The following is a 27817-nucleotide window of genomic DNA, read 5'->3' as shown; positions in this document are numbered from 1 at the left end:
TTTACCCTCCACAGTGTATTTGGTGACCTAGATTGCAATGAAAATATTAGATATAACATCGATGTACGAGATACTTTTCAATACGTTACTTAAATATCTATATAAGATACACATATTGTATAAGTAGATGACATAATTTTACGACTTCGTAATATTCGACTCATTCTCTAACAAACAACATTTAATATGGTTTTACTTTGTTTTTTCATCCTTTTTTTTGTATTTTTCTTTTACACGTAGAATATCATAACGACATTGACAATTTATATATATATTTATATATATATATATTTTTTTTTTATTTATATATATATATAATATATCTGCTTTTTATCGTAGTATTACAGAATATAATAACGCGTGTGTAATTCGAATGTCGCGAAATCTGTTCACGATCAGAGTTAAGCATTTTTTTTTTTTTTCGTCACGATCAACTTCGCCCAGGTAGGCTCTTAGGCGCGTGTTGACCACGTTCTCTCGGTATTCGCGAAGTTCTTCGTGTGATTCTCGTTTCAAAACGAACCGGGAACGAACGACACCGCGATGGAACATACGTTGAACACTTTCCATTGTGTTTCGCGATTCTAGAGAAACCGAATACAGGGGCGAGGATGAAAGTGAGGGAAGCAGTCGAAGGACAGCGCAGGAGGATAAAACTGGAAAGTGTAAAAGTATGAAAGAGGAATAAATCGTTCGCACCCACTCGTCTCGTTTCGAAACGGTGCAGCGATGAGAATTGATCGTGGTCGACAGCGCCATCTATCGATGTTACACGAGCCTGAGAGTGTACAACTTTATCTCGCATCGATACGCAGCGATCTCGGCTTCCGTGTATACCGCTAAAAGCGTTAAAAACACGTGTGTTAAAATTACATAGAAATACCAATTGTACGCGACAGGGTTAAAATTCGATTGATTTCCATTCACAATTTAAACGTAAAAATTATACTAGAGGCCGCGCTGCTCGCGTGTCGAGGCGTTTCAAGAGTTTTCGTTCGTTTTCTGTCTTCTCTATCGGTGATGATGCTTTCCATGCCGGCAAACGGTGATCGACTTTGATGATGTTCGGCGAACGATCTAGTGTCTAACGAAAATCCTTAACGATGTTCTAGAGACTACGTTTAATACGCGTGGTTTGCAACGAAGAGCGCGGCGTTGCCAGCTGCTCCTGTCACACCTCCAGCGTACTTGCCAAGTGCCGATTCGCTGTTGGCCTATAAAAGGGGAAATTTGTGTCAGCGTCCACCGTTACCATCTTAAATCGTGATCGAATTTAAGAACCGATCGTCGACAATAATCGACAGTAATAACGATTAATCTACGCGATGTTATTAGTATTTACGAATAAGGTAAAAGAGTGAAACACAAATAAAAAATTCACAGGCTATGATACTTACTATGAAAACGTATCTCACGGAAAGAAAAGTAAGAGTTTAGTAGGCATGAGATTTCGTGTACAGAGAAGTAGTAGCAGCTTTGCTAACAATGCTACCAGCAACGTATTTGCCTTGGCTAGCTACACTGTTTGCCTAAACAAGTACACAGGATATACACATGCAAAAAAAAAGAGTACAGGCGTTAAAAGAAACACATCAAAATTAAGAAAAAAGTGAAGGTAGAAATACCATGACCTGAAAAATGGGTAAACGAACGATAGAATAAATTAGATACGGTTTGTATAATACAATGTGTACGCGATTAAGCGATACTGTAAAGTGATAAGAACGATAAGAATGTTTTCGAGTATGGAAGGACAAGAGAAGATGCGAAACAAGTAAAGAGAGAGAATAGTTAGTGACAATAAACACAAATCACGCGAAATAATTACGGTAAACGTGTGCAAAAGAAGGTGCGATGCATAATGATTGGTACGAATAAGAAGAGAAAACATTTGAACGGGAATTAACGCGTCGAAGTAAATAGAAGAAAAATTAAGTTAATCGAACATAATGAGAAATGTTACTTTACTTGGTAGTGGACGAAAAACATAAAAGTAAAACGTGAAAAAACTTAGCCCGAATGTTACCTTGGCCCTCTTGATGAGTTCCTCCTGACCAGCAGCGACCTGTTCCTTCTTGCCAGCCCATGCCCGGAGGACAGAAGCTTGAAGAGCACGTCCGTAGCTGAATGTCAATGCCCAAGGTTTCTTCAACGGGTACTTGTTGATGGCGTCCAAGTTCACGGATGCTTCCTCCTCGGACTGTCCACCGCTGAGGAAGGTGATACCGGGCACTGCAGGTGGCACAGTGCGCAACAAAGCGGTGACAGTGGCACCAGCGATCTCCTGAGGAGTTGCCTTGGTCGGGCAGCTCTGACCTGCTGTTACCATGTTCGGTTTCAGGAGGGTTCCCTCGAGATACACGTGATGGTCGGCGAGTGCCTGGAAAAACAAACAATCTTTTCGTTGTATCTTTCCTCGACGAATTTGGAATTGGAAAATTCTAGATTTTCGTCAAGAAATGTAAAAATCTCGATAGGCTAATTTGTACAGAGTTCTCCTTGACACTGGATTTATACTCCATAATATACGGACTCTAGAATTCTATCGAGAAATGTAAAAATGTCGATTCTTCCGTAACGAGTACCACGACCGGGAAGCAAGCAATTCTAAATGCAATAATTAATCAAAAACGCAAACTATAATCTTTTCACGTGGATTTCAATTTATTTATATGCGCCGAATCACTCCCTTCTCGATCGTACCGTTCGTTTCGGAGCACTCCGTTATCAGATCGATAACGTACGCGACAAAAACCTAATAATACCGTTCTACGTGCGATAATGATTTATTATGCACTACTAATACTAAACCGAGTACGTCCATAAGTGGAGATCGGCAGCTGTGTCGGCGAGATAACCAACGAACGGTTTGAAGTTGCTCTCGAGATTTAAAAGAGATACTATGTACTAATACTTATCGCTAATTTATGCACCGTGGGTACAAACGGGGTCGGGGAAATTCTATAACTCGGAATAAGAAGACAATATAAAATGATAAAATTGTATCGAAGGTTTCGTTTTCGAGAGACATTTATTTAAAAACGATCCAGTGCAGCTAACCGATGGCATAAAATTCTAGTCCCACGATGTGTATATCGAAATAACGCGAAATCGTGCGATCTGGAAACGAAGAGAACTGCGAAGAGAAGCGATTAGTTCTTACCTTGTAAACGGCGGAGAGAACTTCCTCCGTGACCTGTTGGCAACGCGCAAGATCGTGATCGCCATCGGGCAAGATTTCAGGCTCGACGATCGGCACGATCCTGGCGCTCTGGCAGATGGAAGCGTAGCGAGCCAAGACGTTAGCGTTCTCCAAGATGGCCAACTTGCTCGGTGTGTCCTTCTTGATCTTCAACACGCACCTCCACTTGGCGAATTGGCAGCCGTCCTTCTTGTACTGGATGCAACGAGCCTGAAGATCGTCGAGACCCTGGGTGGTGCACTCGTCGTTGGTGCCGAAAAGTGGCACGACACCCTTGTCGACCTTGATTCCAGGGAGGATGCCACGTTGTTTCAACAGCTCGACGAATGGCGTACCGTCCTCGGCCTTCTGGTACAGAGTCTCGTGGAACAGAATCACTCCGGAGATGTGCTGGCTGATGACATCCTTCGCGAGAGAGAAAAGAAACAAATTCAGTCGAGAGGATGAACCAACGAAAAATGGGTTCTTTGATTAACTTGCAAAGGTACATCGAGCTGACCAACTGTTTAACTAACTCTATAAAGCCATAATTACGAACACGGTCCGAATCGAACGTCTCTCGTATATTTAGCGTTACGTTGAACTAGATTACGATGAAAAGATATTTAAAAATACCGATTGGAACCGCGTTTTATTTTACACGAGTCTCGAATACTCGAGTAAAGTGATCAATCACGTTACCAACGACTATGTTAGAAGTTAACTACCGAGATATAATCTATCTTCGCGAGTCTAATATCGACCCAGTGATTACCCAGTGCATACGAACAAGAATAAAGATTCTTTCGAGAAACTAATCGAGATCTCGCACGCGATGTCTGATTTAAAAAAAAAGTGGTACGGTATACCGTGTACTTTATTCGTAAATTTCAAGAAAATTTATTGGAATATTTATTCGAATATTTATTCGAACACTACTCGACTCCGTTCGAAGTAGTACCTTCGCTGTTGTGAAGAGGAGCTGTCTGTACGCTCTACGATTATCCTCGGTGTTCTCAACGTTGATATCCTTAAGACGTTTGCCGATCGTTGCCGTCGATTCATCAGCAGCAAGGATTCCCTTTCCTGGTGCAACGATCTGTTGGGCGATCGTTCTCAATTCTTCTTTCAGCTCAGGCTCGAGCTTGTCGTACTTTTCCGCGACCATTTTCTACAGAAGATATTCAAAATTATAAATAACCGCGTCGGAAAGAAGCGAACGCGTATCTAAATATATCCACTCGAGTCGCGTTCGAAAAGTGCCACGAACGAGTCGCAATACCTTGTAAAAGAATATTCGTTAAAAGAGAACAAGTTTTCATTCGCGAGGGCACGCTAATCTTTTTCGAATAAAATCAATAGCCCGATAAATTACCACGGAGCGATTAACGAAGAGGCTCTCGAGTGTAATTATTCACACTTTCTCGAGTGCAATGTTAAAATTCTTCTAATCGTTTCAATAACGCTTCGAGTCCTCTCAATTCGCTGATCATCGAAACTGATCGCTCGATGTACATCGTGTTGTTTCAAGGATGGAAAATATTTGCGTTGGGAATATTAAACGAAGATATCGGTAATACGGGACAGCTAGGTTTTTGTCGCTTCTCGCGCGTTATTTATCGAATACGTGTAACGAGACAGCACAATTTCAGGAGCAAAGACCTCGCGACGCTTTCATCCCTTTTAAGGCGAGTCTTTCGAAGCGTCAGAGGCATTGTGCACATGAAATATCAAATGTCCGCTAAGGCTTCCGCGACGTAATTGAATTTCACAGTCAGTCCCCCATCAACGTCAATATTTCATAAAAAGAAAATGTTAGTCTGACCCATTTCTCCGCGTTCATTCGTTCCAGCACTTTGACACCGTGCTAACAGGTCGCTATATTCGTAACTAATGCGACACGAGGGTCGTCGATGTACCATACATCATTTATAGTTATATTAAGACGCGAAACCCACGAGAGCCACAATTTGCCCGATCTTTGAAGCTGATCGACCAAGTTTATAATTACGGATTAATAACTCAGCCCCTCGGAAAATTACTGGTCGACTTCGTGAAATAAAGTAAAGTAGGGCAAGTAGTTGTTGCTGAAAATTTCGCTAAAGACGGGAGAAAAGAAAATATCTTTTTAATTTGTAACATTATTTTATTGGGTTGTTCGTTTCGTTTCCCAAAATGGAGAATCTATAATTTAATAAAGTGTTCATACACTCTAAAAGAAATCGTGTTTCATATTCACAAAAAAAAAAGACGAACTGACTTTCCGAACAACCCAATAATTTAAAATTGAGAAATTTACAAACAGCAGAGTCGATCGGTTTGGTCTCTGATCGCAAATGGTTCCATTCTGCGTCCACTATGGCAGACATTTTGTAACGAACGAAAACTCTCGTTCCACTTGTCTCGTATAGACACTGATCGAATAAAACGAGTAATAAATCTCGTCGAATATAATTCGAGCTACGATTCAAACGCTCGAGTTACAATCGCCAGACTGAATTGTACACGTTGGAGGACAAATTGTCGTTAATATTTGCATTACCGATCTCTGTGAAACACTCGACGAAACAATAGAAAATTTCTAAAGAACTCGAAAATTACATTCAGTTATTCACGTAGAACTGTTGTCCTTTCGGTGGATTACGAAACGATGAATACAATGGTTGAATAATAATTGCTTTCGCTTTAATTACGTAAAATTTGTAGCTCGTTAACGCGAATACTGCACCTACTTTGTAGTTACATGCATGCAGTTGACGTACGAGTAAACATTTGAAAAAGAGACCCATTCTTTGGAACTGAATTCTTTCCCAAAAGGTTTGCAAAACAAACGCGTATTCGTTACGCCTTTTGCATTGTTCCTTTCTCAATTAGAGAGTTGTAATATAACAAATACACGGTGTCAAGAATGTAATTAATTTAACCTTTCGTAAAAGTAAATCGGATTCGATAGTTCGCGAAATCGATTTCACAAATTCCAGTTATCCAATGGCAATAATTAACAATTATCGACAATCGAACAATTCGGTAACTCGTCAACTCGTACAAAATATTTTGACAATTTACATGGATTGCTCGTTCATCCTCGTTCGTATATTTCAATTATTAATTATTTTTTAACGCCATGCGCGCGATACATCTTCCAAAAATATGTAATTACACCTAATTCTCTGGTTCCCTTTTGTTCAACGAGTAACTCTTTCTACGGTATAAGAAACAGTTGTATCGATCTCTCGAGGGAACGAAAATTGAAACTGACGTCTGCATTTACGTTTATAATTACGATAACCAGACAGTATCTCAGACCTCGTCGATAAATTGGACTTCCAATCGTTGATAATACTTACTCGATGCACCCGATGCTATTGCCCAGAAAAATGCGTCGCAGGTTCTGTCTTTATCGGTAATGTTCGCGCGACACTCCAATGGAAAATGGAGCCCGTTAATCTCCACTACAACGTAACGCGTGGTATGTAGCGGCATTAATCTCAATCCAGAGGGATAGCGTCCAAAGAATGAATTTAGGAGGGTACACGCGAAAAAGGGAAGTTGTAAAAGAACGTCGTGAACAGACACGTACATAGGTGGCCGCCGATAAAGAAATCTCACGGGGTAAGCTCCTTGATAACTTTCCGACTTTATGGGAACTCGACAGCCCGTCCGAGCACAAAAAGGCTTAACACGATACGTGCATCCACCCCAATATGGAATTATTGCCGTGGTAGCGAAATTAGTGCACGCGACAGACGTGGAATAAAATGTAAAACTTAGAACGCAACTATTAACTCGATAGTCGTTTAACTGCACACGATACTTCTAGACCAAGGTATCAATTTTCGCTGTTTATCTTCGCCAAGTAATCGAAGAGATTAAATTCGCGAGTGTGCGAACGAGTGTGTGTATTTTTATATATACGTGTTTCTTATTAAGGTAAATAAGTAGTGTGAAGTATTTAGAAGTCTTGTCAAATACAATGACAAAATGTTAACAACGACAGATCGTTAGAATAAATTTATCCGTTGCAACTTCTCGGTGAAATGTGATCCACTATTTCAAAAAAGTTACCAGAAATATTTCATTTAAGAGACCAAACAAGCATATACGTGTAAACATAAGCGAATGGATAACGAGAGTGCGAAATTCAATTATCGTAGACACGTACTAAACGCACAAAGGCAGTACCGACAGTAATTGATTACTAAAATGCAATAAAGGAGCGAAAGTCCTTCTCTAATAGTCACCACCGCCACCAATAGCATAGGCGTTAATAGACCTTTATTACGATACCATGGACAGTCGATACACAATGGTACAGAGTCACTCACACTTGTACTGGATTTATATACACGACTGTTTCCGATATTACTAACACCAACAACGATCGATCGGGGCGACGATTACCTGAAATAGAACTTATACCAACACAGAGCCTTGAAACTCTTCAATGTACAGATTCGAATACCACAAATGTAAAAGAAATAGAGAAATAGTTCAGAACGATAACCATTCTGTTAAAAAGAAGAACAGGCTTCAATTCCAGTGAGAATTACTTACAAAATTCCAGTTGATTCTCGGTATTGAACCAACACGAGCCAATCGAGGAATCAAATTAAACAAATTAAAATAGAAAAAGAGTTGAAATACCATCACCTATAGTTATTGATATAGATACCTTCAGGATAGAAAGCAACAAAACCGTTTTATCTGGGGGAGAATCTGTCTGTAAAACAATATTGGTAAACTCTGTTACAATGCATCAGATGCCTATCGAAAAATAATTCACTTAATTAAACCAAATAAAATAGCTTTTCATAGGTACGATCAACCGTGGCAGGAAAGAACCTTTGGAGTAGTTATTACAAAGTTATACAATTATAAAATAAGAATTGAAATAGAAATAAAAAAAATCATCACCAACGTTCGTAACACGAAGCTGGAATATTAGTTTAACATTATTTCTAATAAGATAGCAAAAAGTGAAAACAAAGTTGTATCTTTATTATGTAGAATTTCCATACATTTGAATATTTGTCATAACTTTGGGGGATTAAATATTTTGATCAAACCGATGCTAAGAATTGTGATAACGATATCAAATTATGGATATTTTTGGAAGTGTAACGATAATGCTCAATCATCTTTCCTTAGGAGATTGATGAATAAACACTTCATGTATCTATAAAAGTTCAACCAATTTCGAATATGACAGATAAAGCGCAAAATACGATATTATAAGTTACGTAATAAGATAACTTGCAAATCGTTTTAACTGTACCTTGGATGGAATTATCATAAATTGATTCTTCGTATTGTCAGATAATCAAAATGCGACGCATTTTATGTAACATATTATGCAGAGTGTTCTAGAAGTGTTCTACATGAAATATTACCAACGTATTATTATTATATGAACGAAGATGGTTTTGTAATTCGTTCGAAGTCGAGTGTTTCAACAGAAATTGCAAACGATTTATGAATGGCTTTAGGGTATATTTGGAGCGTCAGAAAGTTTGAACCTTAAATGCATAAAAATAGCGAGCATTTTACCTAAATAAAACTTCCAAATAGGTATACAGTACACGTTGATCAAATTACTTCCAACACGATGTTCATCTATTTTTCTTCCTTTAAAGAAAAAGAACTCTGCTAGTATTTATTTATTTCTATCGTTAAAAATTTAAACAATGCCAAGACATTCGATAAAGACTCCATTTATTCTTTTGACATTTTTGTTATCAATTTAAAGAAATAATAGATACCAATTATAATCAATAACTGGTGATTCGAAGGACTTGGAACTCTTTTGTCGAATAAAACGATGCCAAAAGGACTTCAATTTGATTAAAGAGAACCATATGTTCGTGTATTCGAATTAAATGACTGCGATCTGTACACCTAAATTTGAACACCTAAATTTGACAAAAATATTCATTTTCGTCTTTACACTTGCACCTCATGAATAAAACAAAAATGGATCGAATAACCGACATTAGCCCTATTCTTGTTCTCCCGTTAGATATAAACGACCATATCGAGCCAATCGGTAAAGATAGAAAATTGGAGACAGTTTTACTTGGCTCGTGATAATTTTTCGCGCTGCAACACAAACTGTGCAATCAGACTTTGAATTTCATTTCTAACCAAGAATCCCGTCTTTTCATCCAGCGGGAACTCACTGGGCGTGAATGCACGCGCAGGAATAGCTGTAAAGTAGACGATGCAGACGAGAGTTACAAGATCGATAAAACGGGTACTATGAAAGTCTCCATTCAACAGCGGTCGTAAACAGGATTCGGTACGAGCGAGCACGTAGCTTGTAAATTATCGTAACAACGTTACGATCTCAATTAACGACTAATTTCACGATGTCGCAAATCGATTTTTCCATCTTCTCTCGAACCTGCAACGGTCCACGGTAATTCCCGGTTTCGAGTGATAATTTTTATAACGAATTTAACGAACTTTTTTTCATTCCCTACCGTTATTTATATTTATACAGTGCAAACAACCCATCGATTCACGAGAGCTACCCCTATCGGTCTCGGTTCGAGATCAAAATAGCTATTCCGCGTTCGAGCGAGTAGTCACGAGTAAGAAAAATAAAGATAGCGTCGAGTAAACAAAATAATCGTTACTTATATGTAACAACTCGTTTTAGAACTATTCCTTGCCCTACGTAGAGAACAATCTTTGAGTATTTTTGAACTTTACTTTCACACCATCGAAACAAGAGATTGATTCAAATTACAAAAGAAAAAAGTATGATATTATCTTCTGTATAAATCAAGCAAGATGTTTCAAAGTCTGTTGCAGTTGGAATCGATGCCCCTGGATCACCACTTGTGATCTTTATCGCTTAAAGTCTCTTCGACCGTTAAGTACCTGAGTACAGATGTAAAATATTTCTCGATGCTTTATCCACTTAAATACGAAGCCTCGATAAAATCAGTGCGCAACAAATCGTGTAATCTCGTTGTTAGTGAACTTACTTACGAAGACTGACTAAAATGAACTCGATCCCCGGTCGTTCGAGCTTCGATTTCCCATTAAATTAATAAACGTGTTACACAATTAATAAACTCAAACGACCGAGGTACTTATAAATGCAAATTAAATACTACTCGAAAATTTGTAACAAACTTTGATCCAGTACGTTGTGGAACATCGTTGAATTCTCCTTTATTAATTTTTGACGTACACTTGAAAAAGTTTTACCATCCCTGGTCCAACGGGTGCACCCTTGATACTATACGACATTTCCACGCCCCGTTAACTAAGAAACGAGACCCCTTTCTCCAGAGAGGTCTGTTTCTCTCGATTAATTTCAAAACTCCGCGTGGCGGGTTGGAAAAAGCAAGAGGAACGCCTGGATCTCACGGACGGGGAAATTGAAATCGATAAAACGGTACACGACGACCAACTCTGCTACCCTTGCCTCTTTCGGAGCGTCTTCGTCCCGAGATGGGTCGAGCCCGACCCAACACGTCGACCGTAAACCAACCAGAGACGCGATACCGTTTCTCCGGGCACAATAACGCCAATAATGGCACCCACCCCCTACGCCACGCACTCGGTAATCGTGACGACGCTAATGACTTGCTAAATTGATACGACGACGCTAATGGTGCACCGGTTTTAACGCACCGAACCGAACGTCGAAGAGTCGCGACATTTTGCAACAACCGATGCAAACAGCAACGCTACCATTCGAAACTTTCAATAATTTCGTACCCACGAGTGAGAAAACTAAGGACAGTGTTGAGTGAATAAAATAATCGGTACTTTCGAAGAAGCAATGATCGTTGCTCGAGACTTTTCACCGATTCTTTGGTAAACGCTTATCGTAGATGAACCCTAGTGAAAATTTCAACGTCACTGAAAATACTGTAAAATAATAAGTACACCGTTAAATAACGTATGGAACGATAACAACTACCCTTGCTTATTTTGGAGCGTAATACGTTATCGTATACGTTAATACGTGAAGGAAGAATTGACTGATTTTCTTCCACATCGGACAAAAATTGTGTTCTTGGAAAAATAAAAATTGCCAGAATCGCGTGTATCGTTTTGTAAAAAAGAGTAAGGGATTTTTTTGTAAGAAAGTTTAAGGGACGTTTTCTTTCTCGAGAACAGACGGTGTCTTAATAACGCCAATGGTTGTCGAGCAACCATTACCGAGAAGTTCGCCAACAGCCTTGGACGAAACGCCCGTTTATTAACGAACCATCTGTTTCCACGGGAGAACGTCTTTGAAATTTTTCCGTTGCTTTATTTCTACGCTATAATTTGATTAAACGTTGAGCACGTTAACCGATAAAGATAGACGAGGGTAACGATTCAACTTCCCACGGTGGCTGGTTCTAAAGACATAATCGCGTTGACCCTACCTGCACATCCCCTTAAAAGGGGTGGAAACAAGCCGCTCGCGAGGACTAACGCGCGAAGCACCACTCGCTTGCTTCGCGCGAGCGAGAGGCGATTATGTGTAGAAATATATACGCATATGTATGCATATATACGTATGCATGTATATATATATATACATATCGTAGCGGTCTGAAAAGCTTACGGAAGAAAGAATCGTGATTAATCAGTTGTGGAACAACTCCCCTTCTCTGATCTCCTCTTACCTTTCCCACGAACGATCCGGTGCGGGCGTCGATCGTAAACAAATACGTTGGGATCTCGCGACTCGCGTTACGATCACACGTACGTACAACGATAATAAATATAATAATATTATGACGATAATAATAATAATAATAATAACGACAATAATACGTCCCCTTTGGTGTTAGTCAGTCCGCGAAGTGTCCGGTCCACCGGGACCGATTTTGGTTTACGCGTGAACGGCGATGATAGTACGACACGTTTTCATACCACCAACAATACCGATACGAGAGATAGAGAGATAAAAGACCGAAGACGGGAAAGTAAACCGGACCGCGTTGCGACACGTTTCTCGGCTGCGTCGGTGGTGTTAGGGTCCCAGCCGAGAGAGAACCCCCGTATTGCCTTACGACTACATCTTTGCGGCTAATCGGAGAGAAAACAGCGCCGGGGTACGCGTCTCGCACGAGCACGAGACGACGACTGGCTTTATCCGCGACCAGTTCGCCCCGTACAAGAGGCGGCAGGGGTACCTGGCTGCAGTGCAGTGTCGTAACTGCAAAACAGGGGGGTAAGCCGCTACACTCTCCCTCTCTCCCTTTCACCCCTTCACTCTCACTCTCTCTTTCTCTCTCTCGCGCGCGCCTTGCTTCTGCCACGCTACCTTGCGCGCCCTGACTCTCTCCTCTTCTTTCTCGGCGTCTTTCTCGCGCCCACGCTCGTTCCCGTTTTCCCTCTCGTTCTACCTTTCCTCCCGAATCCACTCCCTTGGTCATTGTCTAGCCCGTTCTCGCGTTCCGTCGCTCGTCTTTCTCTCGACGACTCTCTTTCGATTTACTCGTCTCTCTTTCCCTCGAACGACGCCCTTCCTCGTTCGTCCCCTGCCGACAGCGCCCCGTCCGTCCCTGCTTCCCCCCACCATTCCGCTAAACCCGTTTCCGTCCTTCTCTGTCTCGCAGCTCGCCGCCCATACAGCACGGAACAAGGGAGTGGGCTAGCCGCAATGCAGCACGCGCAGACGTTCTCGAGGCTACGCCTGTATTATCCCCCTGCGCACCCTGAATCCGTGACCTGAGACATCGGCAACGCCACACGAGATACCGTGGGACCCGTGTCTCTCTCTCTCTCTCTTTCTTTTTCCCTCTCCATCACCGTTTCTCTCGCGCAACGTTTCGCGAAGCCGTTGGATAGGCGTTGCTACGTCCTCGAAAGGATACGCGGCGAGAGGATCGCAGGGAGAAATGCGGGACCGAATCGAAGGGATAGACGCGGGCCTCGTTATCGGTCTCTCTTTCTCGTGAAACGCGTCACCGATGCGCGAGAAAAATAGTTTTCGTCGTCGACTGGCCCTGCCCGAACCGGGACGGACCTAACCCTTTCCCGTTGCTCGTCGATAAATAATCGACGCGTCGCAGCCTCTGACACAATCGTCGCGGCCCGTGCCATTTACGACTCTCGAGCAATCTCTGATCGTTGCCGGGATTACGCGGAACGGTGCAAAACCGAATTTCGCAAGGATTCGTAATCGGTAACGATGGGAACGAGACGCGCTTTCGAAAGCTTCTTTGTCTCCGTTAACCGAGCTCTATTATTTGAATAGAACGCATCGACAGAAGTGTCCCACCCCCGACGACGACTCGTAGAGTAGCCCCCTCTATCGAAACGTTCCGCTATAATTACGCGGAACGATAACTAATCCCAATCGATACAATTCAACACGAAAGTGACAATAGCGTGCTCACGCTCGATAATAACGGCGAAGCGGAACCGTATGGGGTGAAATACAGAAACGTGACGCGAAACAGTTCGTAAATACTGCCGTAAGATTAGCGGATGATATACGAGATCGGAAAAACCACGGTTATTGACGTATCGAAAACGCGCTCGTCGAGAATCTTTGAATCTTTGAATAGAAAATCGACGGTTACTCCGGAAGGATCGACCGAGTATTTTTTATTCGTCGAAATGGAATTAATGGCTGTATCGATAAAACGATTTCGTAGATTACGAGATTCGAGCAATTTTTATACAACCTTTCTCGATGCAATTTTTTCAGTCGAGTATCAATCACGACTATCGCGAACCTGAAACAAAATGTTTCAGAAGTATGTTAACGAAAAGAGGGGAGCTCGCGTAAAAGAGTAATTAGCGAGTACTACGAGCTCGCAAAGTTTTGAACCCCCTTTCGAGAACAAGCTCTATACGGTCCGCAGACGTAATGATTTATCGTACGATAAGTTACACAACTGTCGTTAATACAACTGTTTGGACTGTAAGTGTAAAGGGGTTGTTGTACAACCTGTCGTTTGACGAGGTCGTATCGAACGGTAGTATGACGCTGGTATAAAATCTATCGTACTGCAAATTTGATGATTTACAGTGTACGCTCGTCAACGACGAGTCGGATTGTTCTCTAAGTAGAGGAGCGGATTCTAATTGGTTGTAACTTCGACGAACTCTTGCGAGAGAACCACTCGTTCGCGACATATAGTTTCTCTTCAACTTTTTCTTCTCGTGTCCGGTGCAATGGATAGAAACGATAGAAAAATTTCACCTCGACTCTCACGATTGAAATAAATTTTTCCACCGATTTATCGAGCGACAAATATTTCTTTTACCGTACAACATCGACTTGGAAACACAAGTTTTCTTATTGCGATACGGTGTAGAGTTGTCTAAATTGGACCGCTGCCCAAATTGGACTGCGTTGATAAATCGTTGCAATCGGTACAACTTATCGCGTGTAATTTTCATTCTATCGTTTAATAAATATAGAATGGTACTCGATAAGAATATTTTCGATTCGGTTATCAGAAATATTGTGGAATCGTCTAACAAATAATGATAATTGGTGCAGATTTTTTCTATTTGATAATTAGAAATATTTTAATTCAACGTTCGGTTGTTACGTCTTCTAATTTCTTCGTAAATGTGGATACGTGCACAGATTTATCATTGCACCTCCCAGTATTGAGTCATCGCATGACAAATCGTTACGTCTGTGATTCCGATTACAAACGAACCGTTCCAGACGCAAACACCGGATGAACTTGTTCCAGATTAGTCGAGAAGTTGGAGATTAATAGAAGCGAGTGTTCACCGGATCGATGAACTCTGTAAATAATTCGAAGAAGTTTAACACAGTGTGCAGAATTAAGGGAACGTTTAGGCTGCTCGTTAGCCAAATGAAGGTACCGCAGGAAGCGCTGACGGAAGTTGTAGTGGTTAGGTAATTTGAAGTCACGTATAGTTATGCGGATGATATTACAGCTGTTTGCTGCGCTCTGCACGAACTGGCTTGGCTACGCTAATATCGTAAGGAACGCTAATACTTTTTCCGCAAACGTGTAGTTAGGGTAGCAGAATGGCCACGGTGTAAGCAGCATTCGTGATTAAGATTACGAAAATGAACAATATCGGTCCCGTATGTGAAAACCTCGAGGAACTTCAGAAGTAACATTGATTCCGCGAGAGAGATAGTTGCACACTTTAACCGATTGAAATTTGTTGCTCGACTAATTGCACAGCCGTGATAGAAAGTTACCATGAGAGCCAAACGAGTACAGTTGCGAAGCAGAAAGATGGATCGAATAGATTCTTTCGTTCTTAGTTATCGATGTACAAACGAGTACAATTATTCGAATAATATAGTGTAACTTGCTCCAACTTCATCGAAGCGAAGTATCATTAAATAGGTTGTGTCCAAGATCGAATTCTCGCCATCTTGTGCTGTTTCAAACCGAAGAATCCAATGGAAGGCAACCCGACAAATATGTATGTATTATTTCAAAGAAATTTTGTATCGTATTAAATTGCAATATATTGTTCGACATTCGTGTTTACCCGCTACTTTGCCCGCGGGAAATATTATTTTATTTTATTGGAACCTCTAGCTGTGCAGTTGTGCACCACTACTTTAAACCATCCACGTTTTTCCGAGCGCGTCTGAACGGTTAACGTATAAAACGCCACCTTTTATTTGAAAAAACATTTACGACTCCCTGCACGGCCCAGGAAACTCTTGAAGAATGCATGGAAATGAAAGTCACGCTTTGGAAGAAATACGGCGGAGAAGCGTGTAGGTGAAAGCTTTTTGGCCCGCGTAAATGATAAAGAAGCTCCTCGCGAGCAGCCCGGGAAGGCCTGAAAATTTCACGGGGCCGGAAGTTTCTCTTCCCGAAGTCGAAAACGCCGCGTAAGTAGATCGTGCATCATCGTAATTTATCGAACTCCGGATCGTTATTTAAATCTTTCGCCGCGCACGGCCGAATTTTCTTGGAGCTTCGTGAATAGCTGCAACTAATCTTTCTTTAAATAAAAACCCGTAGCCCAGTAACTGAATTTTAAAACGAAGCGTATCTCAATCTCTGGTAAACTTACGCTGTACGCGTTTATATTTTTTGGAGTAACACGAATCTGATTAAATCCAAATACCGTGAAAGTTGTATATAATTTTCGTGTAAGTATACATCGTTTCAAATTCGACGATTTGATTTGTATTTATCGTACTTGGAGGAGTGAATTTATCTTTTAAAAATTTCACAATTTCGCTCTGGTTCCAGTTTGAAATAATTATCGGGAATTAATTTCATTTAAAAGAATACGCGAGGAGAATATTTTAAAAATAATATTCCACCGATCGATATACCGAACGATTTTGAAAGATATAATATTTTCGAAATATTCGACAGCGACGCAATTCACGCTTAAAATGCACGTCATTACCTCATACTTGGCATTGGCTGACGAATTGATGGTGCTTGTGATTTCCATGCATCCATAAATAGAATGTATTTTCAACTGTTGCAAAGTATACGATACAAATTTCGCTAAACTACGACAATCGTATCAAGACAAACTATTGTGCAGCACGTAATTTTCACGTTAACCAAAATGTCAACGGAATTTTTTCCAGTCACATTTCGGAGGTTATTTTTAAAATAAAAATTAGATTTAATGTTTCACAACTCGAACAAATTGTTATTCTGTCTCCAAACTTTCCACGTTGCGTGATTTTACGTGGGTCAATGAAAGCAGTAGTTACGTAATGTGTTCATCTTAGCGCGACGCAATTGAGTTACTTAACTCATTGTCAGTCTCCATGTTATATATATATTAACGTATTTCGAAGATTTTTACGTAGTGATACTAGTAAGCGTTGAAAATAACTTCGAAAAAACAATCCACAATCTTGTAAATTCGTTGCCCAAAATTACCGATTAAATTATTGCACGATAGCTTCGTGTTTATCATTCGAGACACGAAAAACATTTCAATAAGCTACAACGAAGATTAGACCTTCAAGAAAATAGTCAAATGTACCTATAAATCTGTCGAATAATTTTCTTTTTTCATTCGTTCAATTTCATTGGGTTTGTACACCGAGAATGTAAAAGTTTTTCAACCGGAGAATAAATATTGAATCACAGTTTTATTCTTCGATTTGGTCTCTGTGTACTATTCCGTACAGTTTAAATATTCAATCGAGATCATTGATATTGCATCGAACGTGATGATAAAAAAAATGTGTGCTTGCAATGGACACAAAAGAGCAATATAGAGATGTTGGAATAAAATTTAACGTAACTTGCATTGAAAATCTTTTTTAATATGTTTGAAATTTTTGTAAATGTATGTAAAAAATTTTTTAATTAAATTGTAGAAAAATGTCCGACTTAAATTTAAACTGTGGTTGAAACTTGAAAGACATTCGTGACAGAAGCAATAAAAATAGATCGAGTATAGTTCTTTTCCGAGAATACATTTACCACTGGCGTCTAATAAAAATTCCGTGTGTCAAGTTTAACACCGAAACGTGTAATATCAAGATTCTTTTACGTTGCCAGACGAATTTACTCTAAACTTAACGCCAGTATTTTTGATTCTTTTACATAATCGCACTCCGACGATAACATAATTTGCGCAATGTAAATACCTACTTTTTGAATTTATCGTGGCACGACGCGATAAACCTGTTTACCAGGGAACACATGGTGAATCTGTCGAGAACATGCAATCTCGTTTTCGCGATGAAAAATACCTTTTTACATACCGCTATTATGTTATCAATTGAGATTCATTGACCTGTATCTCGACGTCTAAACCATCGATATCTTGTACCCAACTATCCACAATGGAAGTGGATATCAACTTCATAGAGTAAAATACATTCTGTAACGCTTCGCGGACTTGCAAACCAGTGTGGTTTATCGAATACTCGAAAGTTCATTCTTACATATAAAGTGAACTCTTTGGCCTTTGTGAAGTGCTCTCTACGTAGGTCTTACTACAAATACTTTGTACTGGGCAAATTTCCATAACGAAATACTACAAATAGAAAATTGATTCTATTGGTAATAATGTTAACAGTTGCAATTGTAATAATAATTTTCTAGCCTTTTCCAAAAACGATTACATAAACTGATCTGTTCGAAAATGTCAAAAGAGATATTAATATTTTATAGTGGATTATAGTGTATATTGTATAATACAACTATACAATACACCACTATGCTACACTATTGTATGATGTGTTACTGCTATTAACGAATATTACACATAGAAATGTAATACTGGTGTTATATACATACAATATGATACCAACAATAAGAGCTCTACTTCAGAAATGGTAAAGTGAAACGAACATATCGAAAATTGAAAAACGATGTTAAAGTAATGGCAAATATATTGCAACCTTTCGTACCCTGTCTCGCTATATAGTCTGGGATTGAATCAATTTTCTTGAGCATTGGGTTCTTGATTGCGCGTTTCAATTTCTCGCATCCCGATTACGTAACATTGACTCACAAACAAAGACTATCGTTGATCTTTGAAGCGTTCGTACTCGCTGATTATAAATATTCAGATACTCGACAAGAAATGGAAAATTCTGCCTCCACGATCTCCTAAAATTTCAAACGTGAAACAACGATCATCAAGTTACTACAATTGTGTGATATTTTATTAAAATAATAATGTTCGGTAAAGAGGTAAATATAAATAATTTCTATGATAAACAGCGCCGTAGACAATATTCGATCGGTAAAAAATTTAAGAAAGTCACAACTACTGTGATAATAATAATAAACCATGCAATTTGTAGTTTAGCGGTCGTAGGACATACACGTCCGTAAGAATAGATGCACGCAGTGTCTTGTGTCGGTCAATACGTGAAAACGGTCTCATGTCATACCATCTGTTCGCGCAGACGCGTATTCCAGCCTCTGAATTTCACGAAATTTTCTAGTTACACATACTCGAACAAATTCTGCTCGGTACACGTTCGGTAAAAATTCGATAAAAATTCTAATAAAAGGATTCGATACATTGTCGATATCATAGAATTGATACGAATGCGTTTAAGATAATACCGATACGATGCGATAACTTCAACCTTATTCACGAGTCATTTTCTTGAGAATTATTTTCAACTCAAGACTTTAATTCACCAAGTTACGGAATACAAATTATTTCCAAGTTTTCTCTTCGGCTTAACTTCGTACTACAATATAATACAATTTTCATTTACTTTGCGCGAGCTATTTGTTCGAATAAAATATCTCTATTGTTGTGTATTTTACGTTTAGGAATATTTTCTCTCGAATAAAATAGAATTGATCAAAATCGTTCTGTATATTTTCACGGAGCAGAAAAAAATTACCGTTGAACATTTATTATTGAACTATACATTTCGGAAGATTTATAATCTTTCCGGAACTTTATGACAAATTTATACGAGTAGAAAATACTTTAATCCCAGCCACTAAAAAAGTCATCTGCGCAACAACTCTAACTTGTCGGCCGGCGGTCAATAACGCCAAGATAATTCTGCTGCGGTTAATCGGTAACGGATATGGAAACGCGCATGCGCCACCGCGTCAACTCTATCTGACCCGTGGCATTCAGAATAGGTGAACGTCATAGCAGAACGCACCTGGCGGTGGAGTTTGGAGTAACTTGTGAACTCTTAGTGCGCAATGCAGTTCGCAAGGTGCATTCTTAGTGCGCTATACGAGTTTTCAACAAAAAAAAAAAAAAAAATAATCAGTGAACGTCGATGAAGAAAGAAAACAATCCTAAAATGAAGATCTTAATTCGTGAGAAGTTCTATTAAAATGTGACGTCAGAGTACGCAATGGCGATGTAATACATTCCTCGAATACATTAACGCGACACGTGATGTTCATTGAAAACTGTGCACGATGGTTTCCGTTAACTTAATTCCCACAATTTGTGTAGAATTGAAGTTAGAAAATTACACGTTAACATATACTTTCGATATTTAAGCACGATTTTTCTATTATAGGGATATATATATATTTTTTTTTTTTTTTTTTGAAAGTATTTTTATTTTTACTGTGCACGTGATAAAACGAGTGAGAAATTAAACACATTAAAAGAATTATCTTAGTGTAGATAACACTGAAATTCCAGCAAAATGTTTTCTTTAAGAAGAATAAAATGATACGTTAAAATATAACATCGCAATCGTAATCATAAATGTACGTGGATAAAATAACTGTAGTATAATAAATTTTATTACAAGGATTTATTTATTGTCTTTTTATTTTTCTATTTAATATCAGTTGCTGGCTTATGGTCAATTACTGATAGACTGGTAGTTTATTAAAACGTTCATAAAATGAATTATAATACTTGTGATATATAATAAATGTTTTATATCATTTCATTCTGTTAAAATATTAATACGAAACATTCGCGTCAAAGAAATATTCTCATAGATTCGTGTGAAAACAACTTATAGATTTGAGGAGTGAAAGTTGCTTAACGACATATTAGGGACTGTGATTGTACAATATTGTACCAATCAACTTTTCTCAAATACAATTTTAGAACAAATTCCTAGAGAAATATGTAAATCGGATAAACAAGAATAGAATCAATAACATAATAATACAATTCGATGTTTCGTCTAATTTGTTATTAAAATAAAATTAAGCAAATTCCAAATGAAATGTCAATGAACCGGAATACAAGATTCAGTTTCTATTACGAGTAAAACTCGTAGAACTAGAGAGCTCCAAAACCGTATGTAAAACCCGACGTCTAAACTGGTAATTCGCCAAAATTTTATTCCTACTTATGAGACGAAGGAATGTGTGACGAAGTAGTTAAGAAAAGTGTATGAACTCGGTTATAGTTGTGTGCGTATAGTGCAGTTGCATCCCCATCTACCGCACACGTGTACTATTGCGTGCTCTATCCGCACACATGATACTTTCGTCTGACAAAATGATCCTAGGCACGTAGTCACGTAGCATAGCGGTTCCTGTGTCGATTGCATAAGTTCTCTCTACGATTGAACCATGCTTACAAACAACTGATCTAATTCGATCTAACCTACGCAATATCGATTATATTTGTTTTAATGCCGAAATTAGACCTATGTCATTGAAAAAGATTGATCAATATAGATGTAAAAAAATTCTGCGCAATTTGTATGTGACACATGTTTTTGTATTTGCGTCGTACCGTGTAAAGTAATTAAAGACAATGAATATTATGATACACATCAAAAGTTGGAACGATAGATAAATCTAATATCGGTTAGAATTGAATGATGACCTTACACAGAGAAAATTACTTCTACGATTAGCTTGCATTTAATCTTATATATTTATACTCGTTGTTAGTAAGTGAGGCCATTTTTTGTTCTTATTGTGCCTTTTTAGTATATTAAGGAAATGTATTGAAATAATTTAAAGAGCACGAGTATTTTCATTAATATAACATATGTATACGTACGTTATTATTTGAAGGTTATATTAATATGGAATGACTTATATCCTAATAACTAGCTCCATTAGTCGTGAATATGATTATACATAGAATGCTTCGATGTGCAGATTAAATATTTTTAGAAAAGCTCAATTTTCTATACATTGGTATTATTTCTGAACATTGAAATTCAAGTACTTCACATTTCGGAGCATTCTCTTTAAGTCACATGTCAACGAATCACGCGACAAAACTATTATTAGATAAAGTGAATACTTCCGGTCCTCGTTTAGAATTAATAATTTTTAACAAAACTTCGTTTTGACTCATTACTAAACAAGAAGTATTTACCGTTATGATAAAATCCGAATTCGACCAAAATAATTGATGCATAGTTACCAGTAAGCAATATTTGTTTATACGATCTAATGCAACTGTAGATCCGATATAAGAGCTGTAAAATATTGTTTTATGTCATTAAATTAAACATTAATTTCTTTAGTGTTTAAAACCCATGAAACATGCATCTGCATACGATAAGTGAACTTGACCTGTATGTGTGTCTGTATATATATATACATATATATATATATATATATATATATATATATATATATATATATATATATATATATATTACATATATATATATATATATATATATTACAATATATGCAAGGTGAAACACGTACTTACCCGTAAAATTAACATTTACAAATGATTAACCCGAGAAAAAGATACTATTCAGTAATATCGTTGAAAACTTACACTATTTCGAGTCACGGGAAACAGAATGGGTGTCGACCATATAAATGTCAGTCAAGGTCGAATCTCATTGTAGGTCGAACATCCGTAACTGCATGCTCCATCGATTTTCCGGCACGGTATGATCGATAGAGTTCGCAGAAACGCGTGGCACTTTTCGTTACGATTTCGAGAGAACTATTCATTCAAGAATACACACAAACGTAACTTACCTAATATCGATGAGTTGATTCCTGACTTGAAACGCGTGTCAAAGCACGTTGTACTGTTCGCTGGTTGGAAAGCGACTGAGGTAAGTCTAGGGTGTTTGTCGGTTTCAAAGTCTAAACCAGAATGGTACTCGCGCATGCGCACTCTCCTTCCTCGTGTAGGTTCTCAACTTCGGCATCCTGTTCCCTACTCCAATCGAGAGGCATAGGTATGTGAATATAGAACTAGGCTCCACGGGTATAAAAAAAAAAGTAAAAATATATTTTCAAAATTTCGAAACGAAATACATGCACAGGAGAACAATGAAATAAAAGGTGCTACTTGTATTTTGAAGAAATTGTTGTTTACGTATAGAATAATTTCTCAAAGATTGTGGTTACTTTAACTCAATAAACGGACCGTATATAAAGTGCTCAAAATGGTAAAATATGAAAGTAAATTATATTCAACGATTAACAACGAACGATATTCTCTGGATTTATAATAATAATGGAGCTCCGTTGTGTTTTATTATTATTTTTAACAAAATATATAAATAATATGTGTATTATTTATAGTGTATTCCCGATTAAACTATATATACGACAAATTCTACGAATACTTTGCTCGAAACCTTTTCCCAATGAAACATTAATGTCAATCTAAACATAACGCAGGATGTTAGAAATGAAATGCGTCGTCGATAAAATTGCACATGTCGTTACGATGATTTTATGTTTATTTGTTCGTGGTTCTATCAAACGTTCGTTGAAACGATGGACGAAAGAAGAGATTAAGACAAATTTAATCGTCCGATTGTTACGTCACTGGGGAGCACACGTGCTGACGATCATACGTATGAAACCAAGAAGAAGAAGAGCTCGTGGTTGGTGGGGGTCCAGAGATGTGACGACATACCGACCACTAGCGGAGCGAATCTCCGTGCACACGTCTCCGCTTGCACGTACCATACGGAATCCTTTTATTGAGAACCTCTGTTTTAGGGGTCAGTCAAGGGCACCTTGCGCGACATTCGCCGAAATTACTGACGGAACTTTTCACTGTTAAGGTTGACGTACTCGTATGCATGTGACGAAACATGCATGTCTTTTTTCGCTCGAACCTCTCTATCTTCGCATAACAAGTTCATTGATAAGGTAGACTCATCAATATTATATCTTGTCTTGTTTCTCATTAACCAGCACGATTTTACGCTCCAACTATTCGAGTCGCTTGATAGAAAATTATAAGTAGAATTCTCATGATGCAACTTGAGATTAAATCTTGGAAAGGAACGTCGAGGAATCGTTACTCGTTCGTTGTTCGGTTAATTATAGTTAAGATAGCTCGCTCGAAAGTGACTTACAAAAATATTCCTCGATGGTAGATTATCCATCCTTCGAGAGTTTGCACACGCCTTGTTCATTGGTGCTTTTCCCGAAGACGCTTCGGAGCAGAGTCTTGCTCTTTCGAGTAGCATTGCCTGGGCCTCGGGCACGTTCTTCGGTTGCCCTTTCCAAATATTCATTACCGAGTCCTTCGTGAAAGTATCAAAGATAAAGAAATTAAAGCAGAAAATTATTTCCAGTTAATCTTGAACGATCGATCGTACTTGGATAGCACGACCGTAACAGAAAGTGATTTTCCAAGGTACTTTCTCATCGTAAGAACAAATGGCGTTCAGATTTACGACGGATTCTATGTCTGATTGTCCCCCACTCAGAAACACGATCCCTGGCACTGCCGGTGGCACTGTCCTCTGCATAGCTGTTAACGTGTATTCTGCAATGATCTACGAACGAACGTTTAAACGATCAAGAATATGATTAATCGCTCTCGAAGCAACGTTGAAACATTTAACAACTCATGATTAGTTTACAGCTGGAAGAAAACATTGACGCGTTCGCAATGAAGCAAACTTTTGGCGACCGTTTTTAAAATTGGAACAGTATCTCAAATTATTTAGCGAGCTTGTTCAATCTTTGTACCTGTGGAGTGCAATTAACGGTACTCTTGATTCCGGACAATACCATCGCTGCTTTTAAGATTATGCCCTCAAGGTAGACACGATGCTCGTTTAAGGCACGAAACAAGATGGACATGACTTCTTCGTGAACCTCCAGTGCTCTGTTTATTCCATAATTGCCAACACTAAGAATCTCTGGTTCTATAATGGGTACCATTCGCGCACTCTGACATATACTGGCATATCTTAACAAAATAAATCATTCCTGTATGTATTGGGTTATTCGGAAAGTCGTTTCGTTTTTTCGGTCAAAATGAAACAAGATTTTTTTAGAGTGCGTAAACATTTTATTAAATTATACGTATTCTCCATTTTGGAAAAAAGAAACGACTTTCCGAACGACCCGATGTATTGATTCAATTGTAATAAATTAGCAGCAGAGATTCACTGTAGGAATACATTCACGGCAAGTTATTAATAAAGTCAGTAACAATCTTATAGATAAGATCGATAATAATACTACGTGCCGCATTGATAATGCCGAGTCATCTAAAAACTTTTAATTCATGCGTGTGTCAGTCGCATGACGCAATCCATTGCTTTCTTTTTCATGACACGGTTCACAATGAACGGTGAAGAGATCGAAGTGCAAACAGAGAAAAGCTCGTGAAATATATACATAAATGCGTAGTTTCGCGTCAATAACATTACTCGGCTGTACGTTTTTCTACTAATTATTGTTTTGTTTCAAAACTATCATACGACGCAGGCTCGGTACAAATTACGTCTCGTTCTAAAATATTCCGAGCACCGAAGATCTTTTCAAAGTTAACCGCATTATAATCTATACATAATAACAAGTTTTAAAAATATGTTTCATATCTGCTCGCAATGTGTAATCCTAATATCATTGTACCACGTATCATTGAAATTAAGTTTTAACAATAGCTACACTCTGATGAGAACTAGTCTCGAAACAACTTTGAAAAATCAAAAAATAAAATACATTTGAAATCACTATTCCCTGGACAGTAAAATCTATTGCATTACGTTGTTCGAGAAATCATTTCGTTTTTTTTTTTCGGTGAAAATGAAACACGATTTTTTTCAGAGTGTATAAACATTTGATCAAATTATATATTCTCCAAACGAAATGACTTTCCGAACAACCCGATAGAATTTGTTAAATAAACCGAACCTTGCAAGGACGTTCGCATTCGTAGCCATGGCCAGTTGACTCGGCGTGGTCTCCGAGATCCTGTACACGCATCTCCATTTCGTGAAATGACAACCAGACCGTTTGTATTGTATGCATCTCTCTTGCAAACTGTCCAGGCCTTCCGTGGTCTTTTCGTTTTTCGTCCCGAACAGATCGACCAAACCTCCATCGACCTTGACACCGGGCAGGACATTTCTTTCGCTAAGCAGCTCGACGAAATTGACACCATCCGAAGTGTTTTGGTAAACTGTCTCGTGATTCAGTATAACACTGCTTATGTACTTTGTTAGTCGGGACTGCGCTAAGAAAGTACAAACACGCGCGGATCAGATTTCCATTTGAACAATGACACGGATGCATCCTAATGCACTTCTCACGAGACACGTTTCTCGTGTAATTCCGATCCTTCGTTTATTGGGGATAATTTCGAGCCTCGGTTCGCGTCGAGTTCTCTTCTATTCCAAAATTTGTCAAAACTTCAAACTACAGTGTAATGACCTGATCGTCGGTGAACAACATCTGTCGATAATCGCGTCGCGTTTCCTCGGTATTTTCGATCCCGAGATCATTGAATCGTTTCTGTAAACTCGCTGGGGACTCGTCGCAAGCTAGTATCCCTTTTCCAGGTACGAGGATAGTGTTCACAATTTTTTCCAACTCGGAACAAAGGGCAGGATCCAGCTCCGCGTATTTTGTCACCGGCGATAATATCTGAACGTTATCGCGGAGACATTGAGAGTTGATTACGATGATACTCGAAGAAAGGAACGTTGCATTAATTATAGCCGAGATCAAAATCAAGTGACCGTTGAAGACCACTGAGACGCTATCCCCACCAAACCGTTCAGAGGGCCCTATTTCTGGCCTCTGCGTGCGATCTAAGTAAACGCTTACAAGCGTGTGTTCTCGATCTCGCAAAGAGGTAAGCTGCATAGAGCGTGGAAAAAGTAGGAATTCTGTACGAGGTGATTTATGATAGAGAAAGTTGCGTTGAGCAGCCGACTGATTTTGACCCGTTAGAGTTCTACAATGTGCACGTAACTCGTTATGTATAAATATAAAGGAGCAAATAAATATTATACCAAACGAATTACGTTTACATTTGAAATAAACTTTATCGAAATATTCCTTAGTATTGTATAGCTATTGTATCATTTGGATAACAAAAATTACATAAAAGTACAATAGATTATCAATAGAGAAACGATTATTCGACATTAAAATAATATCAAATTAAAGTTATTTAATGACACTTTAATCGACATTTTAATTTTCACCATTTTTAACTCTCTAACTGCGGTGAGAATGTTATCGCAACATAATGTTTCTTTTAAATAAAGAAAACGAGGCCTCGGAAGTATGTTTTATTTAAAAAAGACAACAAAGACAATTAAATTTGAAGCTTAGCACCTGTTTGATAATATAGACCGTATTGATGGTATTTGAAAAATTAAAATGCATGTATTTGCAAAGCAAATAAATAAAGATCTAATTGAACGTAATGTTATGAGCAGAGGATTTATATAATATAGACGAAGTGTAGAGTATGTAGCAGTCTCAAAACTATGAGTAAAGTTGAGAAGGCCAATAACCGCGCTGGCACTCGGACAAGTTATATTTAATTTTACGCAGCGGTCATTCGGTGTGCAGATTTTACAATTCTTCGATAAACTATATTGACTGTTGCAAATTTTTAAACGCTATGATTCCTATTATCGAGAACTAACATGAAGGCAATAAAGTTCAAAACCGACACACAAAATTATACTCATATTTATTCTATTCAATCATTGGTGTTTTTTTTTAATTTTAGATAATGTAACTGTGGTAAACAACGATAATTTATAAATTGTTGTATGGATTTGTATTTATTGTTTTTACAAAAGATACGAGTTTTTGTCACATTATACTTTTATCATTTATACGGAAAGATACGTATAAATAATTTATTGTGAAAAATTCTCTTGTTATATTATCACCGTTATTAATTGAAAATTTTATATCAATTCTATACATAGATTTAACATATTTTTTATAGTAAGAAATATTCTTATACATATTTTGTTTTGCTTGAGAAATGTTTTTTAATGATAGGTTAATAGCTTACCTTATCTTTGCAAGAACATCTATTAGCTAATCGTCTCAT

The 27817-nt window shown here is 38.4% G+C and overlaps 3 protein-coding genes across 6 annotated transcripts in view; 1 reads left to right on the top strand and 2 right to left on the bottom strand.

Moving 5' to 3' along the window:
* On the bottom strand, positions 1-22662 carry Ald1 (fructose-bisphosphate aldolase). 4 transcript variants are annotated; one of them, XM_076325739.1, is made up of 6 exons: positions 22510-22662; positions 4143-4352; positions 3164-3607; positions 2027-2380; positions 1398-1529; positions 1-1214 (listed from the first exon to the last, which is right to left on the bottom strand). In XM_076325739.1, exons 2-5 carry the CDS (start codon positions 4347-4349, stop codon positions 1434-1436), a joined length of 1101 nt encoding a protein of 366 aa, XP_076181854.1. In that variant the 5' UTR covers positions 4350-4352; positions 22510-22662; the 3' UTR covers positions 1-1214; positions 1398-1433. The 4 variants fall into 4 exon arrangements, with proteins under 4 accessions (XP_076181854.1, XP_076181856.1, XP_076181857.1 ...); XM_076325741.1 differs by lacking the exon at positions 22510-22662 and adding an exon at positions 11815-12251; XM_076325742.1 differs by lacking the exon at positions 1398-1529 and having other exon boundaries at positions 22510-22661.
* LOC143154006 (uncharacterized) overlaps positions 15176-27817 on the top strand; it is an 82057-nt gene continuing 69415 nt past the window's right edge. The window contains exons 1-2 of the mRNA XM_076325735.1: positions 15176-15568; positions 15688-15989. The gene's annotated coding sequence lies outside the window, so the exon portion shown is untranslated. The remainder of the gene's footprint in view (positions 15569-15687; positions 15990-27817) is intronic.
* On the bottom strand, positions 22559-27817 carry LOC143153639 (fructose-bisphosphate aldolase). The gene is made up of 7 exons (XM_076325058.1): positions 27779-27817; positions 26170-26598; positions 25651-25967; positions 24475-24697; positions 24099-24278; positions 23853-24023; positions 22559-22693 (listed from the first exon to the last, which is right to left on the bottom strand). The coding sequence occupies exons 1-7, from the start codon at positions 27815-27817 to the stop codon at positions 22673-22675; spliced, it is 1380 nt and encodes a 459-aa protein (XP_076181173.1). The 3' UTR covers positions 22559-22672.

Source organism: Ptiloglossa arizonensis, chromosome 13 (genome assembly GCF_051014685.1).
Source record: "Ptiloglossa arizonensis isolate GNS036 chromosome 13, iyPtiAriz1_principal, whole genome shotgun sequence".
Taxonomy (NCBI): Eukaryota; Metazoa; Arthropoda; class Insecta; order Hymenoptera; family Colletidae; genus Ptiloglossa; species Ptiloglossa arizonensis.
Note: the sequence above shows the minus strand (reverse complement) of the source record. Positions and strands in the feature narration are given on the sequence as shown.